General features: G+C 52.6%; 1 protein-coding gene across 1 annotated transcript; it reads right to left on the minus strand.

Moving 5' to 3' along the window:
- Positions 1–11877: 11877 nt before the first annotated feature.
- On the minus strand, positions 11878–26251 carry LOC128847720 (C-type lectin domain family 2 member D-like). Its single transcript, XM_054047378.1, has 6 exons — positions 25962–26251; positions 23443–23697; positions 22662–22757; positions 18637–18824; positions 15612–15715; positions 11878–13946 (listed from the first exon to the last, which is right to left on the minus strand). The coding sequence occupies exons 2-6, from the start codon at positions 23531–23533 to the stop codon at positions 13793–13795; spliced, it is 633 nt and encodes a 210-aa protein (XP_053903353.1). The 5' UTR covers positions 23534–23697; positions 25962–26251; the 3' UTR covers positions 11878–13792.
- Between the last annotated feature and the right edge of the window lie 407 nt (positions 26252–26658).

Consider the following 26658-nt stretch of genomic DNA (forward strand, 5'->3'; position numbering starts at 1 on the left):
GGGTGGTTTTTTTTTGGGGGGGTAGCCTCAGTTTTAGGGGGCAGTTCCTCCCCCCTGATCATCCCCTATCCCCCTGCCCCCATTAGTAAAACAGATGTTACAAGTTCAGGGTTTATCGTGACCTCTGTGTATCAACCCCCTTCTCACTACTGTCAAATTTGAAGTGAGATGAGGGAAGGCACTACAAAACTGTAACGTGCCGTGAAACTGCTGGTTGGCATGTTTCTTTTCCCTTCCCCTGCTCCTCCTTTCTACCCCATTCTCCCGTCTCTCTACAGTTCAGCCAGGCTCATCTCTTTGGCCATGTCTACACTACAAATTTATGTCAACTTAATGTATGTCAACGTACAGCCACCGCAATTAGTAAATTGCTGGGGTGTGCGCTTGCTTGGCTCCTTGTGTCAGCAGTCCACATCCTCACCCCAGGTTCGCTTGTATTGTCGGGGGGGCATTGTGGGACGGCTCCTGGAGGCCAGTAACAGTCAGCGTAAGCAATGCAGTGTCTACACTGCCGCTGCGTTGATCTGATTACATCGACTGTGACTTTACGCGACTCGGGGAGGTGTAGAGAGGCACTTATGTTGGCAGGAGCCAAATTTAAGTGAAGACATTTCCCAGCTAGGTAGCTTATGTTGACCTCGCCCTGTAGTGTAGACCAGGCCTTGGAATAACTGGATGGTGACTAACCCAAACCAAGTGCAGGGAACTGGGGAGGGAGGAAAAGACTGTTATGAGTTGAAAATGGTACAGCCTCACTGTCCTCTGATTGGCTAAGATCATTCCCTTTCAGCATCATATTGGTGTAACATACTGGGGGGATGTTTTCTTCATGATCAAGCCCGTCTAATCAATGATGTAAAGCATTGGGGCATTGACACTACCAGCACGGCATAGCCAATTAAGAAAGCTAGTGTGTGTGGGTGGGTGGGGGGAGGGTTTAAAATGTTTTTATTTATTATTATAGTCTTTAAATATGTATCGGTTGCCTTGGCAAGTATCATTGCTTCAGTCTTCCTAGGTTATATTATAACACACGCTAGTGTCATTTCACCGTGGGGCCCTGCTCCATGACTGGGGTCCTTGGTGCTACTGCCTCTGGATGACTAGGTAAGCTTCAGAGGCTCTCCATGGTATTATATCTCAGCTTTTAAAGCTGGTTGTAGAAACCTGATTGCACTTACATGTTTTGTTTGTTTTTTGTTGATCCACCTATGTGGTCATGTTGGGACTAGAGTTCTTTTTATTCTATGCAGTGTTGTAGCCATGTTGGTCCCAGGATCTTAGAGAGACAAGATGGGGGAGGAGATATCTGTTACTGGACCAACTTCTGTTGATGAGACAGTGTATGTTTACACTTAAACGCTACAGCGGCACAGTTGCACCACTGTAGCTCTTCAGTATAGACACTACTTAGGCTCATGGGAGGGATTCGCCTGTCGGTGTGGGTACTCCACCTCCCTGAGAGGCAGTAGCTAGTGTAATGTTGCACTCCATATGCTTTATAAAAATATCTTTGTAAGTGTGAATATGATGTACCGGGAATATGCCTTATCCAAAAGGTCTCCTGTAAGGCATCATTACAAAGCTTATGATCTACTGAGTGTGTTCATCCTATTTGTTTGCATGTATTATTTCTATGTCTGGAGTTAGGAGAATAAGATATAAACTTGTATTACTGATGTAAATGTATTAAGTGGAAGCCATTCAGGGTGCTTCAGAATCAATGAACTGTGAATGGATTTGTTTACCTGCAAGCCTTCCTATGTAATGAAGGTAATGAAGAAGGTGGTCTCACAGGACATGTGACCATGTCACCTACTACTGGAATCCATCTTAAATCTGGTACTTTTCCATTTGGAAGGCGGGGTGAGAACCCAGAGAGAGAGAGAAAGGATTCCTGCCTTGGGCCAAAGCTATAAAAGGGGGTGGAACAGAACAAAGGTGCTCAGTCATGTGAAATCCCCGGCTTTTCACCTAAGATGCCTGCTGAAACTAAACAAGGACTGTACCAGGGGAAAGTGTTGGGCCCAGACTAAGAAGGAGTCTAGTCTGTGAAGGAAGCTTACTGGAACATTTCTGAGGGTGAGATATTACCTAAGATCAGTTTTTTAATGTATTAGGCTTAAACTTATGTATTTTGTTTTATTTTGCTTGGTAATTTACTTTGTTCTTCGTAAATTACTTTGTAATTTTACTACTTGAAAAAACTTAAATCCTACTTTTTATAGTTAATAAAATCACTTTTGTTTATTAACTAACCCAAAATAAGTGATTAATACCTGGGGGAGCAAACAGCTGTGCATATCTATCAGTGTTCTAGAGGACGGACATTTTATGAGTTTACCCTGTATAAGCTTTATACAGAGTAAAACGGATTTATTTGGGGTTTGGATCCCATTGGGAGCTGGGTGTCTGGGTGCTGGAGACAGGAGTACTTGCTGAGCTGTTTTCAGTTAAGTCTGCAGCTTTGGGGGCACCGGGCCCACGCTCCAAAGGGACCCCGGCATGGCCTCTCTTCTCCGGGAAGCTTGGTGTTGCTGTGCCCGGGGCTCTGTCCTGCTGTTGCACGGCAGCAAAGCTCTCCCTCCCCCGCCTCTTACTCACCCCTCCTCCTCTCTCTCTCCCTACTCCCGATCAGCTGTTTATGGGGGGGGGGGAGGGCAGCAGCCACCGCTGCCTGGACTCCGGGCAGGGTGAGTCTGCTTCTCCGGAAGGAAATTATTTTTTTTACAGCCTGCCCCTTTTTCCCAGACCTTCCTCCCCGTCCTCCTCCCGCTGCGGCCCCTGCCCGGCCTGGGGCCCCATCTCCTCCTCAGCTCCCCCTCCCACTTCCCCACTCCTTGCCCCTGGTGCCCTGTCCTTGCTCCAACTCCTAATGGGGGCGAGGGACCTTGCACAGGAGAACCCGTGGCCTTCCTCCCAGCTCCAGCCTGGGCTAGAGTAGCAGCCACGCTGTCCCTCTAAAGTCCTGGGAGCATGGGGCAGCTTAACGCTAGTGAGGGAAATGCCCCTTCCAACAGGAGCTGCTGTCCCCTGAAGTGTGCAGGCATTGGGGGTCACGGGGGCCTTAACACTGCACCCCCACCTTTACTCATCCCCCACTGCTATAATGGGGAGAAAGATAAAGAGCTATTGCATCACCAGCACTCACAAGTTTTCTTTAGCTGAAAGAGATCACAGGACTTTGCAAAAAGAGAGAAATGCCCGGTTTTCCCCTCAAAAGGATAATTACTAAAGGCAAAGCGGTGATATATTTTGTGAGGGAGGCCGTGGAAAATTCACTCCTCTACCCCATCTGTTCCTTGGCGTTGAACATTTAATAACTTTCAGGAGAGAGAGGAGGAAGTGGAGAAGAGGCGGGGGTAGGGCCTTGGGAAAGGGGGTGGAATCGGGGCATACCCCCTCCAGCCCCTTGCTGTGAACTGCATATTTCCATAAAGCCTTATGGGTGGCACCGTCATACTCCCCTACCCGACAGTGCTGAAATCACTGACTAGCTCCCAGTTTGGTCACCATTTGCGCCCTTTCTATCCAGCATGGGCATCCATCACTATGGTCAAATGAGCCCTAGAAATTATATGCCTGGGCTACTCCATCCCTCCCACCCACCCTCCCCTCACCATCCCTCTTCAGGGACCCGTCTCAGAGCACCTTCTACGACAAGAAGTTAACCATCTTCTACACCTAGGCACCATGGAACAAGTTCCTCCACAACACAGGGGGAAGGGTTTCTACTCCCATTATTTCTTATCCCAAAAGAAAAATGGAGGAAGGAGACCCATTCTAGATCTCAGAAAGCTCAGCAAATTCATGACGGTCCAATGGTTCAGGATGGTAACACTGCCAACAATAATACCAGCACTGGAAAGGGGGCACTGGTTCTCAGCCTATTTCCATATCACAATACATCCTGCTCACAGGAGGTTCCTCAGGTTTACCCTGGGAACAGACCACAACCAATACAAAGTCCTACCTTTCGGACTGACTACAGCACCTTGAGTCTTCTCCAAAATTCTTGCAGTCGTAGTGGCACACCTGCGCAAGCAAGGGGTAATAATATTCCCCTACGTGAATGATTGATTGTCTATTAAAAGCTCCCACTCTGTGAGATGCCTTTGATGTTACTCACAAGATGATCAACCTTTTCCAGAGTCGGGGGTTACAGATAAATGCACAAAAGTCAACCTTAAACCCTGTTCAACAGTTGGACTTCATCGGGGCCTATCTCAACTTCATAGAAGCCAAAGCATCATTACCAAGGGACACGTTTGTTACTATGACCAACCTAATCTCTTCAGTTATGAACAGTCCACACATATCATACCTTCAGCTCTTAGGCCACATGGCCGCAACCACATTTGTGGTATAACATGCGTGTCTCCACATGTACTGCCTCCAGGGTTGGCTCGGGACCATCTACAAACCACACAAACATGGCCTAAACGGGCACCTCAGAATACTGACCAAGGTCAAAGTTTCTCTACTTCGGTGGATGCAACCCAAAAACATGTGCTTGGGAATTCCTTTCATGCAGGATCCGCCCTCGATGATGCTCACAAACAACGCCTCCTTAATAGGCTGGGGAGCCCGTCTCACATGGTTCACAGCCAATTGTCACCCGCCAAAACAATGTTGCACGTAAACCGGCTAGAAAAAATGGTTACTCACCTTCTTGTAACTGTTGTTCTTCGAGATGTGTTGTTCATGTCCATTCCAACCAGGTGTGTGCGCACGCACGTGAACGGTGGCCAGAAGATTTTTCCCATAGCAGCATCTGTCGGGTCGGTTCAGGCACCCCCTGGAGTCGTGGCTTCATGGCGCTCAATATGGAGCCCTGCCAACCCACCACCCCCTCAGTTCCTTCTTACTGCCAGTGACGGTAGGCTGGAACTTCTCATAGCCCTTGCTTAGCAAGTGCATTCAACAGTTCTTTGTATAATGTTTATCTTAGTTGTTATTGATTAGAGTTGTTGGGGTCCTCCCCATTTTGACTCCCAGGAGCTGTAGTATGCTGTGGTCTCTGGGGTTTAAAAACTGTGTGGTCTGCGCAAAGTGCATGCCGAAGAGTGATCCACACTCCTCGTGTTTACGGTGCCTAGGGGAGGGTCACCAAAAGGATCGCTATAAGATCTGCTGTGAGTTCTGTGCTAGAATTCTTAAAGAAAGGGAGCAGCGGCTTAAAGTGAACAAGCACTCGAAGAACTCCATGCAATTCACAACGCGTGCTTCCACTTCCTCCCGCTGCTAAGGAATGAGACATCGTGTGCATGTTTTATATAAATTGACAGAGAGGAGCCCAATCTCACTCCCTGAGTACTGAAGCCATGCAACTGTGGAATTGGTGCATCGGCCAAAATATTAACATCTCAGCCTCCTACCGTCTGGGCTGCCAAAACACTACAGCAAACACATTGAGCAGAGAATTCTGCCACGATCACGAATGGGAACTGAATGACGTGGTCCTACAAACATTTCAATAATGGGGCCATCCATCCATCAACATCCTCGCAACATCACAAAACCACAAATGTCCACAATTTTGCTTGAGAACAGGTCTGGGACCCTGATTACTGGGGGATGCCTTCCTCCTCAAATGGCAGGCACCACTTCTATATGCGTTTCCACCAATGCTATCGCAGGTAATACGTAAAATACTACCAACAAAGCAAAAGTGATGCTGATAGTCCCGACATGATTACTCCTGAATTCATTTGTCTCCATAATTTTGTATTTTCCCGCATAAAAAACATTTTGCCTAAGAAGTGCTGCAGTTCTGCCTTATGCCCACCAGAGGCCGCTGTGGAGCCAGAACAGCCCGCTGCGTTCATGCCGGCTGTTCTAGCGCCACAGCGGCCTCTGGTGGGCGAAAGAGGACGTGCAGCACTTCATAGTGAAAATGTATTTTATGCTGGAAAATACAAAATTCTATGCCTTGTGCTGCAGAACTCCCCCAGGCCCAGGAGTAGAAGTTCATCACAGCACCCTGCTTGTGGAGCCAGGTTAGGACAGAGTGGGGCACAGGGGGCTGCTGGAGGGTCACAGACTGGGGTTCAGAATGGCTAGTGGAGGGGACAGCCTGGGGCATCGGCCCAGGAGCTAGTGGGGTGACAGCGTTGAGCCTGGGGATGGGGGAGGGGGACTGCAGAGACCCATGTGGATGAGGGGAGTGGGGACAGGGGTAGACATGCCTGATTGAATGGGAGAGGCTTGGGGTCAGCCAGGGTCTGCATGGGGGAGGTTTCCCAACACCCTAAAAATCCCCCCCACCCCCAAAGAAAAACCTCCCACCCACAGCCAACACCCTCCAGGTTCACTCCAGGCTCCTTCCCTCTCCCTCAGCTCCTCCGTTACTCCTGACTCCCCCAAGCCTTTGCACTGCTTCTGACAGGTGCAGGAAATACAGTTCTGTATTGTCATTTAAATGAATTACAGAAAGTTCTGTATTAATATGCCTAGTAAGGAATCTGTTAAAAAAAATTACCAGAATATATTTTGTTAAGACCTACTTGCTGACAGATATTTAGAAATAAATTACCAAAATAATTTTAACTGGCATGATTACATTGTGTTATTTTGACAAATAAAATATGCAGAATTTTGAAATGTTGTGTGCAGAATTTTTAATTTTTTGGTGCAGAATTCCCCCAGGAGTAGACATGGCCCAGACAGACTTGGTTCTCCTACCTGATGCGGATGGCGATATGCGCACCACGCATTCTCCCACTCTGTATGGACCTGGAGAAACTTCACTTGAACTTGTGGCTCCTCCATGGTTCCATTGTGGAGAATTAGTCTGCTCGGAACAGGTTAAACACATATTAATGGACAGTAGGAGGTCAATCACGTGCAGGACTTACACCATATGGAGAATCTCTTCCATTTTTGAAGGTAAGGACAAACATGATACCACAGTTTCCGCATCTTTACCCTTCCTATTGGACTACATCTTACGGCTAAAGGGCTTGGGACCATCTATGAGCTCGATCAAAGTCCATCTTTTCGCAATTACCATCTATCATCATAAGATTGACAGGGGCATCAATATTTGTGCATCCAATCACCAAACACTTCCTTTCGGGCATTCAGAACATTTACCCCGAAATACGCGCACTCCAGCATGGAACCGGACTTCTGTTTGAACAATTAGTGACGTGTTCCCTGACACACCTATCAATGAAGGTAGCATTCTTAGTGGCTTAGTGCATTGGGTGCATTCACCTCTGTTACCGACAAAAGAACTTGCAACCCCCATCAGGGATCAGAACTCATTCTACCAGATCAATGGCAACTTTAGTAGCCTTTTTAAGCAATGTACCCCTCATAGACATATGTAAAGTTGCCACCTGGGCCTCTGAACATCCTTTCATAAAACACTAAGCAGTGCATGAGACCCTGAACACTGGGCTACTGCAAGGTCTAGCAGTGTTATCCTCAATTCCTCAGACAACTCTGAAGACCCTTCCATCCACAGTGGGGCGCTGTTCTACAGTCACCTGAAGTGGAGCACCCATAGAGACATCACTCAGAGAAGAAGAGGAGGTTACTCACCCTGTGCAGTAACTGAGGTTCTTTGAAATGTGTCCCTGTGAGTGCTCCACTACCCTCCCTCCTCCCGTCTACTTCAGAGTTCAATTTACAGACTCTACAGTAAGGATGTGAAGGGGTCAGGTTGCGCGTGCTGGATGAGGCACCAATGGCGCCGCGAGATGGGAACGGTGCATGGGTGACCCAGACGGGCATTGCTGCTGAAATTCTCTGATCAAGGGGCATCAACACCTGAAGTGGAGCACCCACAGGGGGACACATCTCGAAGAACCTCAGTTACTGCACAGGGTGAATAACCTTCTCTTTTCAGCCTGCCACAGTTTGAATGTTCAGTATTAATGACACCTCTGCTCCCATTTCCCCCTCCCAGAGGGCTCCAGGTGCAAACTCTGCCCCAGGGACTGGCTGCTGCGTGGGAACAAGTGCTACTGGCTGTTTAAGGAGCGTAAAGACTGGAGTCGGAGCCGTGATGACTGCTTGTGGAAGAGCGCTCAAATGCTCGTGATCCAGAACCAGAAGGAAATGGTAACATAAAATACAGGCTCATCAAACTCCAGCTGGAGAGAGACGTGTGTCACTAGTTACAGTCCCAGAGCAGCAGGTTTATCCAGCCTGGCTCTACCCCTCTGCCTCATTTCTCCTTTCCCCCCAGTTAATCAAACCCCACACTGGGGTGTTTTCTCCCCTTCGGGGAGTCTGGCTGATTAACATACAGTTCAGAACAACACAGATCTTCTTCCACCCCAGACTTCCCAGCTAGTCCTGTCTGAGAGCTAAGCAGAGCCTCTGTGTAGGGCTTCTCACACAACTCTCGTACTCCATCAAATCTCTCCCTGCCCTGACTGACCTCAGGCTGCCCTCGTAGCCCCACCAGGCCTGGTTCCTGGCCACCTGCTTGTCTCACCTGAACCTCCCAGTCCAGGGGCACCTGGTCACAGGTGAGGCTGAACCCAGGACTCCCTGAAGGGCCAGCTCACGCTGTGACACCAAGGACTGGTGCTGGCATTACCACGCCTGCAGAGAGAGAGAGCCACATTTCCCACCCCTGCGCTGGGACTCTGCCCGCCCAGGAGCGAGGGTGAATTAGCTCAGGGGCTGATGGGTTCTCCTCCTGTGTTATGGGCAGAGCCACCAAAGCAAAGAGTGGGTATTAAACAGGAGCACTAAGGGAGCTCTAGCCTGTTACGGCACATTCACCCCCCTCCCCTCTGCTTTGCACTTCACGGGATTCTATACAGGATGTTGTACAAGGTGCAAATCAGGTCTGGATTGGACTTAAGAATGACACCCCCAGAGGGGAAATGGACCTGGCTGGACGGTTCTCGCTTAGATCAAACACTGTGAGTGTTACCTGGTGTTTGCTATACGCTTGGGAAAGCTCCCCTTGTAGAACCTGCTCATTTTAAATGTACGTCTATCTGTGTAAGGTACTTACCTGCCTCCGGCACTGCAGTCCCTGAGCGCCTCACAATCATCAGTGAATTTATCCTCACAACACCCCTGTGAGGCAGGCCAGGGCTGTTATCCCCACTGGACAGATGGGGAAATGGAGGCCTGGGGAGACTAAGTGACTTACTCCACATCACACAGGGGGTCTGTGGCAGAGCAGGAATTGAACCCAGGTCTCGCAGGCTAGTGCCCAAAGCCCTGGAACCTGCTTCCTCTGAGAGCGTGGGGAGTTGAAGGACATGACATGTAAGAATGCTGCTGCTGCTCCCACAACTGCTAGGCTACCAGGTGGGGGCCAGCAGTACAGTGGTTGCTGGTAGCGTGGTCACGGGGGACCCCCCATGGGAGGTTCTCCCTATGGCCCTGCATTGCTTTAATCCAGCCCCTGTGGGCTGAGCTGAGCGCCTGGGTTTAACACCTTTTGACTCCCAGGGTCAGACTGCTGGGGGAAAAGGTGGTGGTAGCTCTCAGGCACTGGCCATTTGTGGGGCCAAAATCAGTCGCTGCTCCCAGTAAATGGGGTAGATCCCTCTCCTTTCTCCCATACAAACAGTGTTGACATTTCATTTCTCTGTAATGGGGAGCTGAGTTAACATCCCACTGCGACGCCTGTGGCAGTTTGCTCTCCCAGAGCGATTGTTTCAGGCTCTCTGCAGACTCAGGCAGACTTGCCGCACTGGTTACAGTTGGGTCACATTGGGCAGGTTTTCTTCAAATCCAGACTTTGTTTCTAAAGGAAAGCTGAAATGCTGGCACAGGAGATGGCAGCTTCCAAAGAAAAAGCACTAGGGGGCTGACCCATTGTGATTCAGCCCAGTTTGTTCCTTGCGAGAGACAACCAAACTCACCTCCCATCCTGCAGTGTCTTTGGTCAGCTGGGGCTCTATTGGAAAATTATGGATGATGCTGGAGCCAAGTTTCCCAGTAGAGTGAAGGTTGAGGAGCAGTGGCTGCTGGTGGGGCCTTCTCTGGTTAAAGGGAAGCACAATGACAGGGGCTGTTTCTCATTCCTGCAGCTTTCAGGTCTTGGGCTCTACTGCAGGGAACAGCTGTGGATGCTGAGAGGCAGCCGGATTCAGTCTGAGACGTGTGATGCTGAACTCAAATGGATCTGCCAAAAAGCAGCTGTTGCGATATAACAGGACTAAGGATCCGGATTTGTAATGTGAAGTACCCGGCTTTAATCTCCTATGGGGCTAGACTGCGGCTTTAGGCAGAGCTGGGAGGCAGTGGCAGAGTATAATCCGCATTACCCCAGGAGGCCGGGGGACTCAGATACGCTCCACTCACAGTCCTCATCTGCTTCCTTCGGATTCCTAGGTGGATAAGGGGAGTTGCACTTTCCCTAAACCAGCTGTAACTTTCTACCCAGTCTCCCCTTTTATGTCTCATGATATTTGGTGTTTTTCTTAAAGCCCCAGCTCCTAGAGTCCTGTGCGTAGGCCAGAATCTCAGTCCTCATGGTTTTCTTAGGGAGGGAGGACAAAAAGAAGTCGTTAACCCGTGCAGAGAACGCTAGAAACTATGACCGCCAAAGGCTCACAAACCAGCAGATAAATAAAAAGGACTCGGCCTTTAGTATTTTTAAGTCTCGTGATGTTTAAGTGGGTCTCACGGTTTTGAGGCCTGACTCATTTTTAACTCTTGTGTTTATCAATAGAGCAATTATCTAACTTCTCTCTCTCTTTCTCTGTCTCACACACACACACACACACACACACGTCACTTACTCTTACGCACCTGCCATAGGTGCTGACTCCCTGGGTGCTCCAGGGCTGGAGCATCCCCAGAAAAACACTAGTGGGTGCTCAGCACCCACCAGCCAATCAGCTGTTCAACAGTGGGTGGGAGGAGCTGGGGCGAAGGTCGGAGCGGGGGCAGAAAAAGGTGGAGCGAGGATGAGGCCTTGGGGGACAGGGCCATGGGGCAAATCAAACTTCTCCAGAGCCTGTCTGTGCCCAATATAGTTTTAAGGGGCTCCTACCTCCCCTCTCCTGCCATGGCTCTTAAAACCAACTGAGTAACTGAACCTCCTGCTGCCCAGTGCCCTGTGGTGAGCGGTGCTAACGCCGACCGCAGTATGGCTTGATGGGGCCTGCACCCTCTTTGTGAGACTACGGGTGAGACTTTTCACCTGGAGTGGGCTCAAGTCACTGCTGGGTTGCAGGCCCAGTACAGCCAACCAGAAATCCCCCTATTATCACTGGGGTTGGGTCCAGCCGAGCAAGGTAAATAGAGACGTCTTGTGCACCCCCATCCTTGCAGCGCAGGCTGACACACGTGGGGGAACGTGAGGCAGTGTAGGGTGGTAGTTCACATACTTTATTTGCTACGGCTTTCATGTGACTATGGAGGTTGATGATTTCCTAAAACCCTCTGGATACAACTTTCTGACTCCCTTTTCCCTTCCCCCTCCCATCCACTTGCACACCAAACTCACTTAAAGTAGCAAACACTGAAAACCATTGCAGGAGCCTAGCTCCGTGCAAGCAGCAGGAATGGAACAGAAGGGCAGCGACGCACTTGTTCTCCTCGCCCCAGTAAAATGCCTGGTGCGGGTTGTACCTGGGGGCGCAGGGATGGAATGAGCATGGTACGGGTGCCCATTTGAGCGATTCATAGCAGGCATATGAGGCACCTTTGGGGGACCCTTGTCCATGCCTGCCATGGGTCAGCTCTCTGCAACCACCTACCCCTGGCAGCGCAAGCCCGACCTTCCAGCCCCCTGTAGGCCTCACTCGCTCTGTACAGGTTAGCGACAGGCACCCACCAGCCCCCCGAGGCCTGAGCGTCCCCTTGGAGTGCTCAGCCCCTGTTCCACTGAGCACATGCAGAACTGTGACTCCCTATTCCCACAGGCGCAGTCCACAGCAGCGCGTAAGATTCAGTTCAAACCAACCACTCTATTTAGAACACAGCACTTAGATATAAATCTATATATACAGAAAACAAGAATGAGCTTATCATCAAAGAACAGAAATGCAAGCGAGAGTGAATAAATACTGTGAAGTAATGGTTACATAGAAAACAAAACCATAACACTTTCTCGAGCCGGCGTTCTCCCAAATTTCTAGCATCCTCAGAATGCGGCTCGGACAATACTTAATTAACTGTAGGAAAAACAAATAAATACATTACATGTGCATATTTACATAGGGTTTTTTCCCCAAACTCAATAATAAATACAAGGTACAGTTGTGTCTATTCTTTACTGGATCTCAACACAAAAACAAACAAGTGTTTTGCACGTTCTTGTCTTTTGTGTTGTTCTTTTGCTTTTTTAGTAAAAGGTGCATGGCTGTACAACAATTCTGAACTACATTTTAAAATGCTTTACATAATAGTCCAAATCATAATTAAAGAACATATCTGCCAATATGTCCAAAATTTCTTTCACAGACAACTACAAAAATGAATCCAACCCAGTAATAATAATGATAATAGTAACAACAAAATCTCTGAGCCGTTGCTGTTGTCTTTTGAGCTTGGTTTTTGCATCATTTAACAGCTTGCGCCTCTGAAACTCACCGTGGTAATTTTGTTCAACTTCCCCGGCATGAGTGCTATAGGGACGTTGCACTACATACATTTCAATGTGATGAATTTCTCTCTTACAAACAGCGCACACTGCAACTTGCTCAGGAATGGAATCGGATGCTTCAGAAACAAGAAACTGCTCTTCCCCCAGTGCTGAAATGTTCATTTTTCTCTCTGTCACATTCAGGGTCATTTGCTGGCACTAGATTATTCGAAATACTTTCTGATCCCCATTCGCATTTTTAACTCTTTCACCTCCCCCCTGAACAATCGCAACCTACCCAAACACCACGCAGTCAGATGGCTAATAGCCGCTTACGGAGCTACAGTAACATGAGATGTAAGCACAGTGATTAGCCAATGAATACGCTTGGTGACTTGAAAGAGAGCAACACCTATGTAGTTCAGCTCTACCTGGACCATACTATTTAGAAGGGAGGGTGCATTATGATTTATGGCATTTACAAGGCAACTTTAATACTTAACATCTCAGTGATTGTCGAGGCGCTTTGGAGGCTCTATCGGCTGGTGGCCACGTTTGAGAAATGCTGTTCTGGAGTCTAAACTAACAAGGCCTCCCCTTCCCTCATTTCCCCAGCGTGTGGCTGAGACTCCTTCTCATAAGATCACTCCCTCTCAGCTGCAGAGAAAAGCTTGACATTGTGACCCTCAGTTTAAAGCAGAAGCACATATAGGGTGACCAGACAGCAAATGTGAAAAATCGGGACAGGGGGTGGGGGTAATAGGAGCCTATACAAGAAAAAGACCCAAAAATCAGGACTGTCCCAATAAAATCAGGACATTTGGTCACCCTAAGCACATACAAAGAATCCACGGTTTAAACTACACACACTTGTTGCTTGAGGGCCCCACTGCCTGATTTTGAGATCTTGAGGTTGGCCAGGCTGACGAATGGGGACATGGTTCATTTAAGTGTGAGTTGTATCGGTGTAATTTCTAGGGCCTGGTCTACACTGGAGGGCGGATCGATCTAAGTTACACAACTTCAGCTATGTGAATAGCGTAGCTGAAGTCGACGTACGTAGATCTAGTCACCGCGGTGTCTTCACTGCAGTGGGTCAACAGCTGACGCTCTCCCTTCAACTCCACCTGCGCCTCTCGCTCAGGTGGAGTACCAAGTCGACGGCAGAGCGCTCGGAAGTCGATTTATTGCGTCTAGACTAGATGTGATAAATCGACCCCCGCTGGATCGATTGCTGCCTGTCAATCCTGCAGGTAATGTAGACAAGCCCTCAGAGACTTATTTTGAGCTCCCTTCCAGTGCAGTCCCTTTTCCCATCACATACACCTCCGGTTTGCTACAGATCCACAGTCTTTCCATGTAGCACTGTGAGCTGCTGACTTCATTCCCGCCATTCAGATACGCGCAGTCATCTCCTCCTCTGATCACAAACCTGCAACACAGAAGCCAGGGAGCTGGGGTCAGGCAGAGCCCGGGCATTTCACACCAGTCACAGCCAGGGGGCGCCGTTCTCCACAGTGCAGGCCTGAGTGCGGAGCAGCTACTCACAGCCCCTCAGGAGCAGAGCGGAGCAAATCATTCATTCTTCAGCTCGGGGGCCAAACTGAAATAGAGTTTGGTTCAAACCAGAACTGATTTTTGTTTCCCCCTCCTCACTAAAATGAAAACCATTCATTTCAGGTCAAGAAAACAAAATGAAACACAGAAAAAAAAATTGTGTTGCATCAAACAAAACATTTCATTTAACCCAAACCCAAGTTTTTCATTTCAATTTTGAGTGTTTTTCACCTTCTGGGGTTTTTTAAGAGAAATAGCTACATTTCAAAAACAAAACATCAGTTCAAAACAAAAAGTCAAAAGGTTTAGATTGGAAATGGCCGAAACAAACTACTTTATCATTTTTTTAAATGAATGTTTTCCCACAGCTAAGCTATTTGCTGAATTCGCAAATAGTTACCGTGTCCCCAAAATGCATTTTTCAGCAAAGTTACCATTTGCTGGAAAATAAATATTGGCCTGACTCTATTCAGGATTCCCAAACAGCACAAGTGACAGGCTCCACGCCCATCACGACTCTAGCAGACAGGGACAATAGAACAGGGGTGGGGGTCCTAAGAAGTCTGACTGGTCGCCATGAAGCCTTTAAGATGGGTAGACAATTTAATCCCACTCTCAGCTCACTCCCACCCAGCCTGGGTTAGGACAGGCCCCTGCAGGTCCAGACTCCCCAGAACAACCCAGCCGAGCTGCCCCGGGGCAGAGACTCCAGAGGCGTCTGCACGGCAGGGAGCAGCTGTAACCCACCAGGTGGAAGAGCTAGATGGGGGCTCCCTGGACAGTTTCCATCGTCCCGTCAGGGCAGAGGCCGGTCAGGACAGATGCACCGGGGAGGCTGGAGCGAAATGGCAGCAGCACAGGGACTGCAGCACAAACCCAGCGACGTTGTGAGATGACATCAGCTCTTGCAGTGCCTCATGTTAGCGCTGGAGGCAGCACTTCAGACCGAGGTGAAGGGCGGGATCAAGGCAAACCCCCACATGGGGCTCCCCACGTTCCCATCCCGGCTAGTGACAGGGTCACATACGCCACAGTCGTCTGCGAGGGGGGCCAGCACCACTCTTTGGGCAGGCTGGGGTCTCCCCCTCCCCCAGTCCGTCTCCAGGTAGGTTGGGGGTCCATCCCAGGAACGGGAGCAGGACCCGCACCTGCAATGCAGTGCTGGGCACAGCAAGGGTGCCCTCTCTAGCAGCCATGTTAACCTGAGCTCCCTGCTGCCTGCGTCCCCCCACCCCCGGGACCTTGCAGACGAGGGCTGAGGAAGGATACAGAGTGTCCCAGCTGAAATCCCAGCGCGCTGCGAGGGCACCTCTGGCTATGGCAGGCTCTGTCTCCGGCCCAGCACCGCGCTGCGGGGAGGAGCCGAGAGTTCCGGGACACGCCGGCTCCCATCGCTCTCTGGTACACGCAGGGCGCGAACGGACCAGGGTCATGGCTGGTCGTTTCACTATCACTGAATGGTGGATCCACCTGAACTCAAACAGCTCAGACACCAGAAACCCCAAGCCCAGGGAATTAGTACAGAGGGTGACACACTCACAGGTGGTTGAATTCGGTGCCGTTGGCCCATTTCCAGGGCTGTCCCTGCTCCCTCCGGAGGCCGATCCAGTGCTCATGGACACCCTTATGGCGCAGCAGGAACGCCTTAAAGAAAGCCGAGGGACGGCAGGTATCAGGCCCAGCACTGGTGCTTCCCCCGCCCCAACCCCCCAGGGCTCCGTGCTGCAGAGAATCCCAGTCACACATTGAAGGCGCTCAGTTTATTTTCAGAAGGACGCTGGATTTCCCCCTCCCTCTTGCAAAGCACAAGGTCTCCAGGCAGAATTAACCCTCCCACCGCACACGGCAGCCCCGCCCCTGTGCTCCCAGTCACCTGCACCCCAAGTTCCCCTGGCTGGGGGTAGGGTGACCAGATGTCCCGATTTTATAGGGACAGTCCCAGTTTTTGCGTTTTTTTCTCAGGTAGGCGCCTATTATCCCGCAACTCCTGTCCCGATTTTTGACACTTGCTATCTGGTCACCCTAGCTGGGGACAGCTGCTGGGTCTAAGCTCTCTGCAGAGACGTCTCTTCTCACAGAGCAGCCGCCGCTCACCACAGCAAGGTATGAGGGAGGGAGTGAGTCAAGGGAGGGGAGGGGTCAATCTGAAGTGGGAGGGGTCAATGTTGAGAGGAGCCTGCCTAATCCCCATCCTCCGCCAAGAAGGGGGAAGTGTGAGAAGACCCTCTACATCAGTGGTTCTCAACCAGGGATACGTGTATCCCTCGGGGTACACAGGGTGAAGGGTTAAAATCCATGTGCATTTGATATAACAACCTGGTATATGGATTGTGCCAGCTCTTTTCCAGACCCAAAGTCCAGAGTATGGTCAAGGCACTAGAGGCCTAGCAAATAGTGATCAGCTAAGAGAAAGCTGGGGTAAACAAGATAACATTGCCTTTGCTAAGATAGGCTTGGTCAGTAGAAATTCCAGATGTTGAAGCAATAACTGAATAATTATGTTTCATCCAATGTTTCAAATTGAACAAAGGATCCTTGTGTCACGGAGTCCCCGGGCGATGCTCTGGAACTGCTCCCCACAAAGCCAGTCAGGACTCTGGGGAGCCTCTTCTCCCTTGGAGCAGACTGTCTTCAGGGCAAGAAGCTCACATGGCTTCACCTCCTGGGTCTCTCCTGAGAGCATTCAGGATATGCCCCTCCGTGCGCTCCCACAGCGAGTCCGCCCAGGCGAGGTCCTGGGGAAGCCAGAAGACCTGCACGCGCCCCCACTTCCCAGTCAGATGTGCCTCTCAGCCAGCCAGTAAAACAGAGGTTTATTAGATGACAGGAACACGGTCTAAAACAGAGCTTGTAGGTACAGCAGCGAACGGGACCCCTCGGCCGGGTCCATTCTGGGGTTCAGAGAGCCAGACACCCACGTCTGCCCTCACTCCTCGTCCCCAGCTAGCTCCAACTCTGAAACCCCCTCCAGCCCCTCCTTCTCTGGGCTTTGTCTCTTTCCTGGGCCAGGAGGTCACCTGATCTCTTTGTTCACCTTTAGCTATTTCCTTGCAGGGGGGGAAGGGCCCTGGCTATTTGTTGCCAGGGAGACAGAGTGTCAGTGATTTATGCACACTGGCCTTTCCCCACCACCTAGAGACTTAAGAAATGCATAGGGGAAACTGAGGCACACAGTATTCAGAGGAAACATTAAGAACAGTCCCACTTCGTCACACCCTGTTCCTATTGTGTTAGTCTCTTCTGTAGGCAAATGTTCTTCCCACAGATCCAACCCTGAGTTTATGAAAAGTTGGCACGTCAGTATAAAATATGGCATCCTTCCACCTCCCTTCCCAGGGACCAATGCCCTGCCTTAAGGCATAAAGGAGACAATCTTTATTGTCATATACTTCCACTGTTTCTTTGCTTTAACCCCTAGGAATGTACCTATTGGACAATCAAAGGAGTTGCTCCATTCCTATGGACCCCAAATTAGAATTCAACATATATATTTTATACTAATAACATTTTTTCAAAGTATTAACTAAATGTTAACTTGCTAACTTGAGACCACGGGCGGAGACATTATGTAACCTGTTAACCATTGGCTAATGTGCTATCTTGTCTTGCTGCAAAACCTATCTCGGGGTGTGGGACTGCCTACCCCGTCACTTTCCACCGCCCATGGAAAATCTATATATTTCATTGTAATCAATTGATTGACAGGGTCTCTGAGCCTAATAAGCCAGGTGACACTCCGCCAGCGCTGTGCATAATAAACTCCTATGCTTGACCTCTACACGGTGTGGATTTATGTCCTTCACAGGGGTCTTCCAGGGGGCACATCAACTCATCTAGAGATTTGCCTAGTTTTACACAAGGCTACATGAAAAGCACTAGTGAAGTCAGCACAAACTAACATTTCATACCAACACTGACTAGTTTATACTGCTCTATGTACTGTGCACTGACATGTATTTTCAATATTTCTATTCCAGTTGATTTATTTGATAATTATATGGTAACAATGAAAAAGGCAGCGATTTTTCAGTGATCGTGGTTGTGACACTTTTGTATTTTTATGTCTGATTTTGTAAGCAAGTCGTTTTTAAGTGAGGTGAAATTGGGGGGACACAAGACACATCAGTCTCCTGAAAGGGGTACAGTGCTCTGGAAAGGTTGAGTCACGGCTCTACATTCTCAACCAGTGTGAGAGGAACCCCCTCATTCTCAGCTGGCCGCTCCTTTCCCACCCCCAAAACAGGAGCACTGGCCGTGTTCTCCGTCCCACTCCAGGCAGCCACAGGCCAGGAGATGCCCGAGCCAGCCCAGCCCTAGAGAGGGGCTGTCTCCTATGGAAGGGTGGGGACTGCTGAGCGTGGGTGAGCTCTAGAGTTTGGGGGTGACCGTAGGGGAGCCCTGGGTCTGGCCAGGGCTGGGATTCAGCTGCTGGAAGTTCATTCGCTCCGTCCTCCCACCACGAGAGGGCTCAGAGCTGCTCCTCGCCCTGCCGGGGGCAGAGCCCAGGTCCTACTGCAGCAACGGCTGTGCCAAGGGCAGTGTATCTCAATCACAGAGTCACTCACCTTTTCCTGCTCACTGTCGATCCCAGCCAGGGAGGCGCCGAGGGAAGAGCAGTGGCTCTGGCTGTAGGTCCAGTTCCCTTCAGTCTCGGAGAAATAGTAGCATTTCTTTCGGTACCCGACCCAGCCCTCCGGGCATGCAGGGCCAGCAGGGGGGCCCGGATCATCTGACAGAAGCTTAGGTCTCAGCACTGAAAATGAGACAATAACACGTGGTGTGAGAGGGACCTGCCGTCCGGCCATGAGGAGAACACAGGGAGATGAGCCCCTGGGAATGGTTTTCCAACAACTTACGCACCCATCTTATAGTAGTTCCATCTAGATTGTATTTCCCTAGTTTGTTTGTGAGGTCATGCAAGACAATATCAAAAGCTTTACTAAAGTCAAGATATACCACACCTACCACTTCCACCCCCATCCACATGGCCTGTTACCTGTCAAAGAAAGCTATCAGGTTGGTTTGACATGATTTGTTCTTGACAAATCCATGGTGACTGTTACTTATCACATTATTAACTTCTACGTGTTTGCAAACCGATTACAGAATTATTTGCTCCATTATCTTTCTGGGTACTGACTGATCTGTAATTCCCTAGGTGGTCCTTATTTCCCTTTTTATAGATGGGCACTGTATTTCCCCTTTTCCAGTTTTCTGGAATCTCCCATCTTCCATGAATTTTCAAAGATAATCGCTAATGGTTCACGTATTTCCTCAGTCAGCTCCTTGAGTATTCTAGGATGCATTTCATCAGGCCCTGGTGACTTGAAGACATCTAACTTGTCTAAGTAGTTTTTAAAGCTTGTTCTTTCCCTATTTTAGCCTTTGCACCTACCTCATTTTCACTGGCATTCACTATGTTAGACGTCCAATCGCTACTAACCTTTTTGGTGAAAACTGAAACAAAAAGGTCATTTATCACTTCTGCCATTTAGACATTTTCTGTTTATTGCTCCCCTCACCCCAACTCATTGAATTATGGACCTACACTGTCCTTGGTCTTCCTCTTGCTTCTAATGCGTTTGTAGAATGTTTTTTGTTATCCTTTGTGTCGCTAACTAGTTTAATCTCATTTTGTGCCTTTTCCTTTCTAATTTTGTCCCTACATACTTGTGTTAGTTGTTTATATTCATTCTTTATAATTTGACCTTGTTTCCACTTTTTGTAGGACTCTTTTTGGAGTTTCAGATCATTGAAGATCTGCTGGTTAAGTCAGGGTGGTCGCTTGCCATATTTCCTATCTTTCCTACGCAGTGGGATAGTTTGCTCTTGTGCCCTTAATAATGTGTCTCTGAAAAACTGTCAACTCTCTTGAACCGGTTTTCCCCTTAGGAAAGATCCCATGGGAAGCAAGTCTGGGTTTGCTAAAGTCTGCCTTCTTGAAATCCATTATCTTTATCCTGCTGTTTTCCCTCCTACCAATCCTGAGAATCATGAACTCTATCGTTTCATGATTGTTCACCAAAGCTACCTTCCACTTTCAAATTCTCAAACAGTTCCTCCCTATCTGTCAAAATCAAATCTAGAACAGTCTCTTCCCTACTATCTTCACCTTCTGAATTAAAAAATTGTCTCCAATACATTCCAAGAACTTGGATAATCTGTGCCCTGCTGTGTGATTTTATTTTTGCCGCAGGAAGGAGTCTGACTCAAATCCCTCCAGTCACTTTTTTTTTGTTTCTCATTCTGCACCGCAGTAGCTCTGCAGCTGGTTTTTAAGCCTTCCCCTGTGGCTGGGATTTGGAAGAACATTAGCAGCTGAGGCAGCGGTGATCAAAGAATGAGCAAGTCACGCGCCAGGCATGTATCTCCCTGGAGCTGTAATGGGTGCAGTGTGCCGTACACACTAGTGCTCACGCACGGAACGGAGCAGGGCAGTCAGTGCATGTAATGCTATATAGTCCTGCTCAGTGTGTGATTTGTGTCACTCATTTCAGGGAGCAACTCAGTTGTGTGCGGCACAATTTCACATTTCACACCCTGTACAGGAAATACACAGGCCCCCCGAGGAGAAAGGCTGCCAGGCCTGTGAGATCCTTCCAATACTGCCTAGGAGGGACAGGGCACAGCAAGGAGCCTTTCACTTCTGGGAGCCTCTGATTGGTGCCATAGCCACCATCTGACCCCACTGTGTTCTGGGGGCTCCCTGGGGAACCCCAACATCACAGATCTCACCTTACGCTGGGTGAGCCAATGCTGCCCATTCCAATAGCCAGCCAGTCCAGCAGGGAGCTGGGACTCATGGCCCGCCTGTAGCGGGGCAGTTGGCACCAGTGTAAGGATGGTGAGGCAGATACATCTGTGCAAACCCCTCGCACAGATGCTCTGGAGCAGCGTGTCCTGCTCTGGTAACTTACTGCCATGAACAGCACCAGGGAAAGCCCCTTTCTGCACCACTGCAGTGCATCTGTGTTAGCAGTTGCATCAATTACATTAATGTCATTACATTGCACAGAGGATTCCCAATGCAAACAGACCTGGATTCACCCCCCTCTGCCAGCTACTAAACTAGGGTTACCATATCTCATAAATAAAAAAAGAGGACCCTCCACGGGCCCTGGCCCCGCCCATTTCCCCACTCCTAGCCCCACCCCAACTCAGCCCCTTCCCCACCCCAACTCCGCCCCCTCCTCCCTCCCACTCCCAGCCAGGGGGAAAGGGCTGCCCCAGTGCTACCGGCTTCAGGGTTTGCCAGGCAGCCCCCAGACCCTGCGCCCCCGGCCAGCGCTTCCCCAGCGCAGCTGGAGACCAGGAGGGGAAGCGCCCAGCGGGGGGCGCAGGGTCTGGAGGCTGCCCAGCAAACCGTGAAGCCGGTAGCGCTCGGGCTTTGGGCAGCCCCTATGCCTCCGGACCCTGCGCCCCCGGCCGGGCACTTCCCCTCCCGGGCTCCGGCGGCGCAGGGTCCGGAGGCACGGGGGCTGCCCGAAGCCGGTAGCGCTCGGGCAGCCAAGCTCTTAAACAGAGCCGAAGAGTCGGGGAGGAGCAGAGCCGCCGCGGCTGGAGGCTCTGCTCCTCTTTGGCTCTGTTTAAGAGCCGGGCTGCCCGAGTGCTACTGGCTTCGGGCAGCCCCCGTGCTCCAGACCCTGCGCCCCCAGCCGGGCACTTCCCCTCCCGGGCTCCGGCGGCGCAGGGTCTGGAGGCACGGGGCTGCCTGAAGCCGGTTGCGCTCGGGCAGCCCGGCTCTTAAACAGAGCCGAGGAGTCAGGGGAGGAGCAGAGCCGCCATTTTCCCGGACATGTTCGGCTTTTTGGCAATTCCCCCCGGACGGGGGTTTGACTGCCGAAAAGCCGGACATGTCCGGGAAAAAGAGGACGTATGGTAACCCTATGCTAAACCCTCCTGAGGCGCAGTGATCAGATCCCAGAGCAATAGATAAATCCCACCCCTGACAGTCTCACAGCCCCCCCCCCCCCCGCCCCAGACTATTGGGGATACAGCCGGGCTCACGTTCACCACAAACAGCCGCCCTCTGCGCTAACACACGCTGTCTGTGCAGGTGGGGGAGTCAATAGCGCTACGGGACCCTGCACTGCCGAGGTCACTAACTGGTGGGTTTCACACGGCGTTAATGGCAGTGTCTGTGCTGCATTCTACAGCTCATGTCAGTGACATGCCAGCACTTGCCAGCCCGGCCCTGGGCACGACCCGGGGCTGCAGGAAGGCCAGGCTGGTACCTCAGGGCGACACGCTGCAGGCAGAGGGCCCAGCTCATCGCTGCCCTGCACCTTCTCCTGTCAATCACCCCCACTCTGCACGGGGGTACCAGTGACTGTGCTTGGGGCCCGGCAGTAGTGACTTAGACCCCAAGTGCTCAGAGATTTGCTGGGGGAACGAATTTCAGTCCTGACAAAGAGCGTGCCCAGGTGCACGAGTCTGGGAGGGAGCAAGAGGAGGGTCATGGAGGAACATCCCCCAGGAATCCTCTGTCCCAGGGCAGAAGCCAGACAGGCCGGGAGGAAAGACTGTGTCTGTGGTGGCTCCAAGGGGAATGGGATGTGCAGAGAGGGGGGAGGGAGGGCTGAGAACTCACCTGCTTGGACAATAACCGCGCTGATGAGACCCAAGGACACAACTGTGAGGGCGACTGCGAGGGCGATTACATTTTTCTTGCGGTTACGACGAGGTTCTGAAACACAAAGACCCGTCAGGCCGGGCCGCGAGGACACGTCTCACTGACAGCACCAGGGCTGGAGCTGCCCTAGAACATGCACCGTTCTTTTGATTGCTCCTCCCGTCAGACGCTCTGGGAGAGGAGGCCGGAGGGTCAGGCAGGCTGGGGCTGGCAGAACAGTCCCTCTTTCCCCTCAGTCCAGTGCCCTCCCTAGGCACCCCCAGCCAGGCTGTCACGGGGCCTGGTGAGCTCAGGGGCACAGAGACAAGGACTCACATGTTCGGGGGACAGGAGCTCAAGCTGCCCCCCTCATCCCCACCCCCGCTCTGCCCCCCGCAGAGCGCTGGTTGGGCCCACACTGCCGAGTACGCCTGTCCCTGCACACTGGGGTCTCACACTGGCCATACACAGCAGAAGGGGGGAGAAGGAACCAGGCAGAGCTGGGCCAGGGCTGTCACAGGGGGTCTGACACACCCAGCCCAGGAGGGCCCTGCACAGCCCCACGGCCACTGCCAAGCGCACCAGACAGCAGCTGTGAGCCAGGGATCGGTGCCCTGAGAGCCCCTGGGGGAGATCCAGCCCCTGCCGCCCACAGACGGGGGTTGCTGGGCACTGGCTGCTGCCACTGAAAACATGGCCCCATGTGGGGCAGCCTCAGTGTCTCTCTCCAGCCTGTTCCCAGGCAGCGACGCCCCATTACCTGGCTTCCCGCCACTCTTCTGGTGTCCACCGCTATTAATGCTCCCCCGCAGTGCCTGTTGGCTCTCACTGTCCTGAGCTGCTGACTCCATTGTCTCTCAGCGACACTCAGGCTACAGACGCTGCTGCAGGCGCTGGGCTGGGGTCGGCTCCTCTCTGTGTGACTGGGTCCAATTCAGCAGCAACGAAGCCGAGCCGGGGCGGAGGTCCTGGTCCTGGACCCGGCTCCCTCCCTGCTCCGGACTCTCCAAACGATCTGAAAGTCGAGATGGACCCAGCAGGAGAGGACAGGGTTGGGGGGCGATTTGTGGTTTCTCGTTCCCTGCCCAGCAGCCCAAACCCCTGTCAGAGACGGTGCCATGAAGTTTAAACCCCCTTAAGCCCCATTGGCTCCTCCACGAGCTTCAGAGAAATGATCTGCTATGGAACCCACCTGTCTGGAAGGGGGAGGAGGGGGAAGAGATCGGGTTGCCAGGTGACTGGTTTGCCCGGTCAAAAAGGGACCCTGGTGGCAAAAGTCCAATTGGCCACAGCAGCCAGCCCCACACAGCTCCAGGAGCCGGCGACATGTCCCTCCGGCTCCGAGGCACAGCGGCAGCCAGGGAGGCTCCTCGCGCTACCCCTACCTGTGGGCACATGCACCACCCCGAGCACTGGCTCCACAACTCACATTGACCAGGAACCACGACCAATGGGAGCAGTGGGGGCGGCGCCGGCAGACAGGGGCAGCGCACAGAGCTCCCCTGGCTGCCCCTGCATCTAGGAGCCAGAGGGACAAGTCGCCGCTTCCCGGGGAGCCACCTGAGGTCAGTTGCTCCCACAGCTCAAACCCCAACCCCCCCCGCACTCCAACCCCCATCCCTGAGCCCCCTCCTGCACCCCAAACCCATCACCAGCCCCATCCCTGAGCCCGCACCCCCAGCCAGAGCCCTCACACCCCCATACCCCAATCCCCAGCCCTGAGCCCGCATCCTGCGGCCCCTCCCACACCCCAACCTGTCCCAGACCAAAGCTCCCTTATTCCCAGCCCGCACCCCCACCTAGAGCCTGCACCCCAACCCCAACCCAAGTCCTGAGCCCCCTTCCACACACTGAACCCTCAGCAGCAGCCTTGAGCCCCATCCTTCACCCCAAACCCCTCATTCCCAGCCCCACCCAGAGCCTGCACCCCCAGCCAGACCCCTCACCCCCCCAACCCCACCCCAACCCACTGTCCCACCCCGGTGAAAAGGAGTGAGGAGGAGGGAGTGAGCAGGGGGCGGGGCCTTGGGGAAGGGGCGGGGCAAGCCGGCAGGGATGTTCTGTTTTCTTCCATTAATTGGCAACTCTAGAAAGAGACGAGCCCCCCCCCCAGAATTAGGAGCGAGCAGAGTAAAGGGGGCAGCCGCCCGGCAAGCACTGGAGGGAGGGAACTGCGGTGCCCAGCCCCGGGGCGTTTCCCATCACGGCACACGACGGGGCGAGGGGATCACTGCCCAGCCACCCCAACGCACCGGGGGGGGGGGAGCAGATCTCACTGCCCAGCCATCCCCACGCAGGCAGGGGCAGAGGTTTCACTGCCCAGCCACCAGGGCCGGCTCCAGGGTTTTGGCCACCCCAAGCAGCCAAAAAAAAAAAAAAAAAAAAAGCCGCGATCGCGATTTGCGGCGGCAATTCAGCTGGAGGTCCTTCGCTCCGAGGCGGAGTGAGGGACCGTGCGCTGAATTGCCACCGAATACCCGGATGTGCCGCCCCTCTCCGGAGCGGCCGCCCCAAGCACCTGCTTGACAAGCTGGTGCCTGGAGCCGGCCCTGCCAGCCACCCCAACGCACAGGTGGGGGGGTGGAGGCCTCACTGCCCAGCTACCCCAACCAAAATGATTAGGGGGCTGGAGCACATGACTTATGAGGAGAGGCTGAGGGAACTGGGATTGTTCAGTCTGCAGAAGAGAAGAGTGTGGGGGGGATTTGATAGCAGCCTTCAACTACCTGAAGGGGGGTTCCAAAGAGGATGGAGCTCGGCTGTTCTCAGTGGTGGCAGATGACAGAACAAGGAGCAATGGTCTCACGTTGCAGTGGGGGAGGTCCAGGTTGGATATTAGGAAACACGATGTCACTAGGAGGGTGGTGAAGCACTGGAACGGGTTCCCTAGGGAGGTGGTGGAATCTCCATCCTTAGAGGTTTTTAAGGCCCGGCTTGACAAAGCCCTGGCTGGGATGATTTAGTTGGGGATTGGTCCTAGCTTTGAGCAGGGGGTGGGACTAGAACCTCCTGAGGTCCCTTCCAACCCGGAGATTCTATGATTAGGGCCCAGACACCCCAACACACGTGGGGGCAGGTAGGGGCCTCGCCACCACACGGGGGTCTCCCTGCCCAGCCAACCCCACACGCGGGGGGACCTCGGGCACTGCGGCGCCTCCGCTTCACAAGCGGCTCTTAACCCCGCGCCAGGACGTGTCTAACGGCGGCTTCCCGGGACTCTGCCCCGCGCGGTCCTGCGGTCCCTCCGGCCAGGGCCGGCCTCGAACCGGCGCCTCTTACCCGGTGTCCCGCGGGCTCCGGGCGGGCAGCAGCTGCTGTCAGGCGATGCTTTTATACTGGGCTGGTCCCCGGTGCGCGGCGCGGGCGGGGCTGCACGACGGGCCGGGCGGGGACGCTTTGATGCCCAGCGATCGCCCCCCGGAGGTTGCGGTCCCGAGACGGAGACTCCGCTCGGTCTCCACCGACCCCGTCCGCGGCGCGGTGCAGGCTCCGCTCCGCTGCGCCCGAATCTCTCGGCCGGTCACGGGCTCGCGCTGCGCTGCGCTGCGCTCTGCTCCGCCCCTCTCCGCGCTCTGCGGCGCTGGCCCGTTTCAATGAGGGAGCCCCGCCCGGGGCCGGTGGCTGCTCAGAGCCACGAGGCAAATCCCCACTTGTGTCAAATAGTGCGGGGGGGGGGGGGGGGCAAGCGGCGATGCCAGGCTCGCGCGGGGTCAGGCCGGGCTCGGGAAAGCCCCACGTGCGGGGCGGGGCTCAGGGGGTCCCGTTTTCCCTTCGGGAATGGAAATAGTCTCCCTCTCCCGGGGGGGGGGTTCGGTCCATTGTCACTCAGGGGCGTGGCTTTGTCTCACGCCCAGCTGTCCCGATGTCGGGTTGTGGTGCAGAGCAGAAAGTCAGCTCCAGCCAGGGCCCCTTCCCGGCTCCCCATTCCCTTCCTCTCACTCGCAGCCATTGCGCAGCCTGCCGCACCCCCTGCCTT

This window comes from Malaclemys terrapin, chromosome 13, assembly GCF_027887155.1.
Source record: "Malaclemys terrapin pileata isolate rMalTer1 chromosome 13, rMalTer1.hap1, whole genome shotgun sequence".
Classification (NCBI taxonomy): domain Eukaryota; kingdom Metazoa; phylum Chordata; order Testudines; family Emydidae; genus Malaclemys; species Malaclemys terrapin.